A 6,708-nucleotide genomic window follows, 5' to 3' on the forward strand; every position below is an offset into this window, starting at 1 on the left:
GGAAGCGCGAGAGAGGAGAGGGAGGCATGCGCGAGGGAAGAAGAAGAAGTCTAGGCCGGCGCCAGACCCGGTCTGACCGGCCGCCACGCCGGCGCGCCCAGTCCCCAGCCCGGTCCAACCGGACGCCAGGTCCGCTCGGCGCCGACCGGATCCTCAGCTGGTGACATCTGGGCGGGTGTACTGAGCCACACGAACCGCCCCGTTCACTACCCGATCCCTGGCCCGATTGAAACCGCACCACCCGGTCCCAGGCCCGGTCGACCGGCCCCTAGACCGGCCGAGTCCGAGTCCGTCTCGAGCAGATCCAATCTGGGTTGGTTTTCTATATATCTTTTCGACTCCTGGTCGTCCTGAACCCATATATAAGTGCCCAGGACGCCCCCAAATTAGGTTTAGACCACGTTTAAGATAAAAACCTAGTTCATAGTTGATTTCTTTGCAACTCTATCGAATTTCTACACCATATTGTATTAATTTGGTGTATACCCCTGAAAGTCTTGTGTGATCTGCTGTTCCATTGGGAATTAGATGGTTGGAACTTACCGCTTCGTGGTCGGCGGCTACGTGCGCAAGTGTGTGGAGTTGCGAATATCTTGCAGGGTTGAGAGCTTTTGCATTGGCGACAGGAACAAATCGAGAGACTTTGTTGCGTCATACAAGTTATCATCCACTTCATCATCCTGTTATCTCCGATGTGTTCATCGTGTGATCATCATCACCACCGTGCTCACTGAGAAGATCGGATAACCCCTTATCACCTTGCGCTTGAGCTGAAGCCATTTTGCGGATGAAACTCTAATCTAATAATGGGTGTTAGTAACACTTGATATGTATTACTCCCTACGTTCCCTAAAGGATGTCTTAGATTTGTCTAAATTTAGATGTATCTAGACATATACTTTCTCCGGTCAGTTTTAATCGACGCGGAGTGTAGCTATCTGCCTTCTAGATGTAGGCAGTGTCGGACGCAATTATATCCGATCAGTGGTAGTACATGTTGAATATATAAGCAAATTATCATATGAATTAATCCGAACTAACGGTTGATAAATCATAACTACGTAGACAGCAGATGAACTAATCATGCAGATCAACAAAGTAGATGAATATATAGCATCTAGACAAGATAAACCTAGCGCATCTACTCCAAACAGCAGTACTAGAAACTCTAGTAAGATCTGAAACGTGAATGACAAAAACGTGTACCATCCAGCGTTGGCGGCAGCAGCAGCAGCATCGACGATGTTGGTAGCAGCAACATCCTGGTTGTCGCCCATGTTGAGGTTGCCGAAGAGGTTGTCGATGTCCGGGAAGAAGTTGTCGTTCGGAAAGTCGTCGTCGGACGACGTCGTGTTGCCAGTAGTCGCGCGTAAGCGCTCCCCAAAAACCTGATTGCCCCTCACTCGTACAGGTCTACGAGAGGCAGGGTTCCGGAGGCCTACTGTCCCGACGAGCCGAAGGACGGGATGAGGAAGATGAAGGCGGCGTCACAATGAACTGGAAAAAAGGCGGTCGCATATATTGTCTCTTTCAGGCTAGGGTTTGCGTCCGCGCTTATATAGTGCGGTTCGGGAAGGTCGTCGGACGCAACCCACATATGAGTTCACGATCCAGAAAAACCGGAACGAAAACGGCTGTGTTAACATCCATTAATGACTCGCAATTGATTACACAATAATTTACCAAACAGCAAAAAGATAAGCTTGGCTCGGCGAGATTCCCGCAACCCGTGACGTGCGTGACGAGGCGGCGGCGGAGGAGGAGGAGTGCGCGAGAGCTCTCTCTCTTCTCACTCACTTACTAGGACTAAAACAACCAACCTTATATACCACTCCAACTCTCTCCCAACTAGCAATGTGGGATTAAACTTTAGTCGCACCCCTTGCCATTCCGACATGGGTCAAGAGAATTTCAGAATTTGTATTGGAACATGGGCTAAGGCCGAAGCCAAAATTCCAGCAGTACATCCATGGGTGGTATTCGAGACTTTTTGTTTGTTCTGCGCACTCAGTTTTTTCACTTTAGTCATTGCATGGTATCAGGTATGTGTTGACAACAACAGCTGGGTGTAGCATGTAGCATGCACTCAAGAATCTCATGTGCAAACAAATTAGTGTGACTAAATAGTGCTTCGATGGTATATATATATATCACCGTCTAAAATTTGGAGGGAATGCTTTGATTGTTTGTGTTCATCTTTTTACAAGCTTACAGAAGATTGCATCCATCAAGCATCACCACTCAGATTCATTTTAGATTGCTGTTTGGACAGGTATTGGATAGTGATGTTGGTCCCTCCTCATCTAGTGCATCTACTGCGACTCCTCCCAATGGCCGTAACGGAAGGATGCTGACTCCAACCTCTGATGATGGCGAGTATGTGGAGTACTCATTTGATAGTTTTTCCATCAGACATGCCTTACACCGAGGAAGACGAAGATAGAGTAAGTTATACTGTAATGTTCTTTCGGGTTGTCGTTATAACTTCACCTTTGAGCTGTTTGCAGTTTCTTAAGATCTTCGTAGAGTTCAATATGCCAAAATGTTCTAAAATGTGTAGTAGAGATAAAAAAAAATAGGAGGATTGAGAGCTACTTGCCTGCCTCCCAGGTAGGGGTCAGCTTGGATGGTGTTGGGAGTCCTGGTTGTGATTTAGCGACTCGTGACTTATTATTCAATTGCTAATCATTGTTTAAGCTATGAAAATACATTTCTTAACAATAATTTTATCGGTGCAAATTGAAGTTTGACTTCGAAATGGGGATGTCAACTCCAAAAAGCATGAGCAAGCTGTGGTAGATGCATAAAGTTTTGTGTTAGCTCTGGTGCTCCAGTTGTGCACCCCATGTATTGAGATTGTAGCCATGTGAACGAATGTTCTAAGGATTATCACGGTGGTCGATCTCTGCTGAATACGCATATAATTCCTTTTCTATTCTTCACCTTTTGTCGTTTCTAACCTTATCATCGACTAATCTCTTTCTGATGCGCTGATATGCAGATGCTGATGCAAGCAATTCTTGAGTCTCTGAAGGATCTAGATAAGTCAAATTCAAAGGACACTAAAACAGTTGCATCCGATGCTGTGTCCGAAGAAAGTAGTGTAGCAAAAGATGGCAATCATACAACTGATGTAGCAACATTGGAGACAGATGCATCCTCCATTTATGTCAGTGCCACTGATGTTCCTGCCAAGGATGTAGCTATCTGCAACAGCGTAGCAAAGAAAGCTGATGTGCAAAGTGCAGACCGCAGCGCTGCAACTGATGCTGCTGTTTCTGTAAATGCTGCTGGCGCATCAGAATCGAATGGCTCAACTCAAGCCGTCAATGGAAAATCTGGTCCGGCAGAATCCCAGAAATCCAAGCAGAACTCCAGTGGAGAGGATGGAACAAGAGCAACCCTGGTAGTCCAGAAGAGCCGGACAGGCAGCCTGATGGACGGGTTGTCACAAAAATGGGGTTCCTTCTTCAAGAACAATGACTGAGCGTCTGAGCCAGACAAGTGGCAGTTGACGATACACGGGTTTTGTGTGTTTATATAGTCCATAGAATTTCCTTTGGCCGGGCATCACGCCCAGCTTGATTGATTTACCTGTAAAATGAAAAAGGGAAAGGGAAATACTGTACAATTGCTTTTAGCGTGTTGGTGTATATATAGAACTAGGAAAGGTAGCGATCCCCTTGATCATGTATCATATCTCAACACTTCGGCTTCCTGTGAATTGTAGATTCACGTTTCTTGGAGTGTGTTGTACTTCTTTTGATGTGATGCAGGGAAAGCTTGATATTTCTTGCATTTTCGCTTGTAGTTACGCAAAATATAGCTGGCCTGCCATATAGTGAGGTGTTTGAAGGTTTACGGCTTCAGTCTTCGGTAAGTGATGTGCTGTGGTGTGCCTGCGACGTACAGTACTTCTCTGTTCTCTTTTAGTCTACATTCTAGGAAAAGTCAAGTCTACATTCTAGGAAAAATCAGACAAATTAGTAGTGTATTTATTAGTAGTACTTAAATTGCTAAACAACCAATTCAAGCTACATTAAAAGTTGTGACATCCAATACATAAAGGAGAACCACTTTGTTTTCCATATTCTTATAGAACGTAGAGTATTTTAGAAAAAAATTAAGGCCTAGAATGCAGATAATTTCAGAACGGAGGAAGTAGATTTTTGTACACATCCAAATTATATCTTCGACTTGTACATTTGTTGATCCAAAAAAATCCTATACATTTGTTTCAAGGAATAACAGCCCCTCCATAGCGGTAGGTTTAATGACAACGCAACATAATAACTCCCTTGGATTTTTTAATCTAGCATTCATGCATTTCTGAGATACGTGGGTAACAGTTCAGACCAGAAGACAAGTGGGCGTCAGTGGAGGGAGAGGAAGAGGTAATTTATGGCTCTACAGTTGAGCTAAAGTGCGTACTGCTCGGCTCCTCGGTTTCTTCGTCTTCCCCCATCCCTCTACTAGGCGTTCAGAAGCTGGAGGCTCACTTCTACAGTTCTACCGCACAACCCATTGCCGCCGTCCCGTCATCTCGACAGCAATTTGACCGTAAGCTCTCTCAATCTTTTGTCTTCCTTTCTCGGCCTGCAGACTCTTCAGAAATGTTTGATTAATCGATTCTACTATATCTCAAACATTTCTGACGTGGGTCCGCACCCTTATGCTTAGAACTCGTGGGCTGAGATTTTGGACGTAGATCTGGTTATGAGATGAGCAAGCCTTGTGAGAGATTAAAGGAGAAGGGAGATTACTGCTGTGACCATGTAGACGAGCAAGACAACTACTTCTTCAAAATTATGATTGGTGATTTTCGTGAAAGAATCGTAAGTTTTTGAACTTTATAATTTGTAGAACTAATCCCTAAACTATCCGATTACATTTGGTCAATCAACACAATAGTATCATAGTTATGTTAGTACCATGTTGTTAAAACTGGAAGTAACAAAAGAATAGAGAACTGTGCATCCTGAGGGGGGAGGGGGGAGTAAATGTTTATTGGTTCTTAAATACTCCCTCCGTCTAAAAATATGTGTCTCAAGTTTATCTAGATACGGATGTATCTCCAACTAAATGAGAGTTACATCCGTATGTAGACAAAAGTGAGACACCTATTTTTAGGTGGAGGTAGTAATTGATTGCATTGATCAGTACATGATCTGGTGGTGTTGTTTCTTGCAAGACAATGAGCTAAACATATAAACCATACTACTGATATAGGAAAAGCATATTCTACTTCCTCATGAGGGCTGTTCCTTGCATTTATATTTTTGCTGCAGACCATACCAGATGCCTTTGTGAAACATTTTAGGGAAAAATTAGGAAGAACCATTGAGCTGGATTCACGCAATGGTTGCACCTTCGATGCCCAAATTACCAGCTACCATGACAAACTAGTTCTCCAATCTGGATGGGAAGCATTTGTGAGTGCACATGACTTGAAAGTGGGGGACCTTCTGTTGTTCAAGTACAATGGGATATCTCGGCTGGAGATTCTAGTATTCGATCCGAGTGGCTGCGAGAAAGTAGAATCATGTCTTGTCATCAATAATACTGATCAAGAGCCAATTGATATCTCAACCAGTTATCATGATATTCCCATAAATTCAACACAAAGTGACAGACCAAACCAGGGGAACGAGATTGTGAATATCAGTTCATCAGGGTCTCAACACGAGGCATCAGGTTAATACATCATACTACCAAGCCAAAATATGCAAATTAGGACTTTTTTTGCAATATGTATTATGCTTAATTTGTGTGCCTGTAGGCTATTTTTCATCATCAGAAGATGACCTGGATGTGCATTCTGTCCCGCCTTACATCCTCCCCAAAGGCACCCATCTTACTGATGTGCAGACGAGGAAACTGGAAAAAAGGGTCCAAGCTATTCAATCCAAAACCCCCATCTACGGCTGCACCTTGAACACGGGCAGTATTTATGGGAAACGTCCTGCTCTGGTGAGTCAAAACATCTGTTACTGAATGTGCATTCTATTCTTTTGGCATGTGCATTCGGCAAAAATCATTGTTTCAATTTCTTGATTCGTTCAAGTTGTGAAAGTTTTGTGTACTTCATGAAAACTCTATTTGTGTCATGCATGCTCATAATTAGCTTACTCGCTTCTAGGCATTATCAGTGTTTCGAGCTAGACATTATGTTGTTTTATTTCAATTGACATTGAAGATCACTGACTTTTTCCTATGTAATATTAGTACTTACCTCTGAAATACGCCAAATACCTTCCGTCTGAGAATGGAACACTCTTACTCGAGCGACATGGCAAGAACTGGGAAGTGCGGTGCATCGTTGCCTCGTTTAAACGTAAAAGGTTCAGCAAAGGGTGGAAAAAGTTTGCACGTGACAACAATTTGAAGGTGGGAGATTTCTGTCTCTTCGAGCCACTCAATAAGATGAATAAGCAGTACATCATGAAGGTTCATATCATTCGGAAAAAATGAAATTTGGTAGGCTTGTCGATCTCTTCTGCTGATCGTTCCGACTTTTGCTATCGGTGAAGTGTTCCATATGTTTGTTCGAGGCACACTAGCGGTCATGTATGCCTGGTTTGCCTGTAGTATCCAAGATCGATCAGTCATGGATTTGTTTCGTGCATTAAGGAATTTGTTGCTGTAAAATGCAGTGCTGTAACAACCTGTCTTCTGTGTTTTTTAACCTCAACGTGGCTATAGTCCGTC

At 43.5% G+C, this 6,708-nt stretch overlaps 1 protein-coding gene across 1 annotated transcript; it reads left to right on the forward strand.

The window, feature by feature from the left end:
* Nucleotides 1-2,410: 2,410 nt before the first annotated feature.
* LOC124682005 lies at nucleotides 2,411-3,798 on the forward strand. The gene is made up of 2 exons (XM_047216775.1): nucleotides 2,411-2,444; nucleotides 3,002-3,798. Exons 1-2 carry the CDS (start codon nucleotides 2,415-2,417, stop codon nucleotides 3,485-3,487), a joined length of 516 nt encoding a protein of 171 aa, XP_047072731.1. The 5' UTR covers nucleotides 2,411-2,414; the 3' UTR covers nucleotides 3,488-3,798.
* The last annotated feature ends 2,910 nt before the right edge of the window (nucleotides 3,799-6,708 follow it).

This window comes from Lolium rigidum, unplaced genomic scaffold, assembly GCF_022539505.1.
Source record: "Lolium rigidum isolate FL_2022 unplaced genomic scaffold, APGP_CSIRO_Lrig_0.1 contig_65118_1, whole genome shotgun sequence".
Taxonomy (NCBI): Eukaryota; Viridiplantae; Streptophyta; class Magnoliopsida; order Poales; family Poaceae; genus Lolium; species Lolium rigidum.

Bases quoted from the DNA above. Each gene is read 5' to 3' on its own strand.
- LOC124682005 (XM_047216775.1), top strand. From the start codon at position 2,415: ATGCCTTACACCGAGGAAGACGAAGATAGA. The intron at 2,445-3,001 runs GTAAGTTATACT...GCTGATATGCAG, and splicing joins CCGAGGAAGACGAAGATAGA to ATGCTGATGCAAGCAATTCT.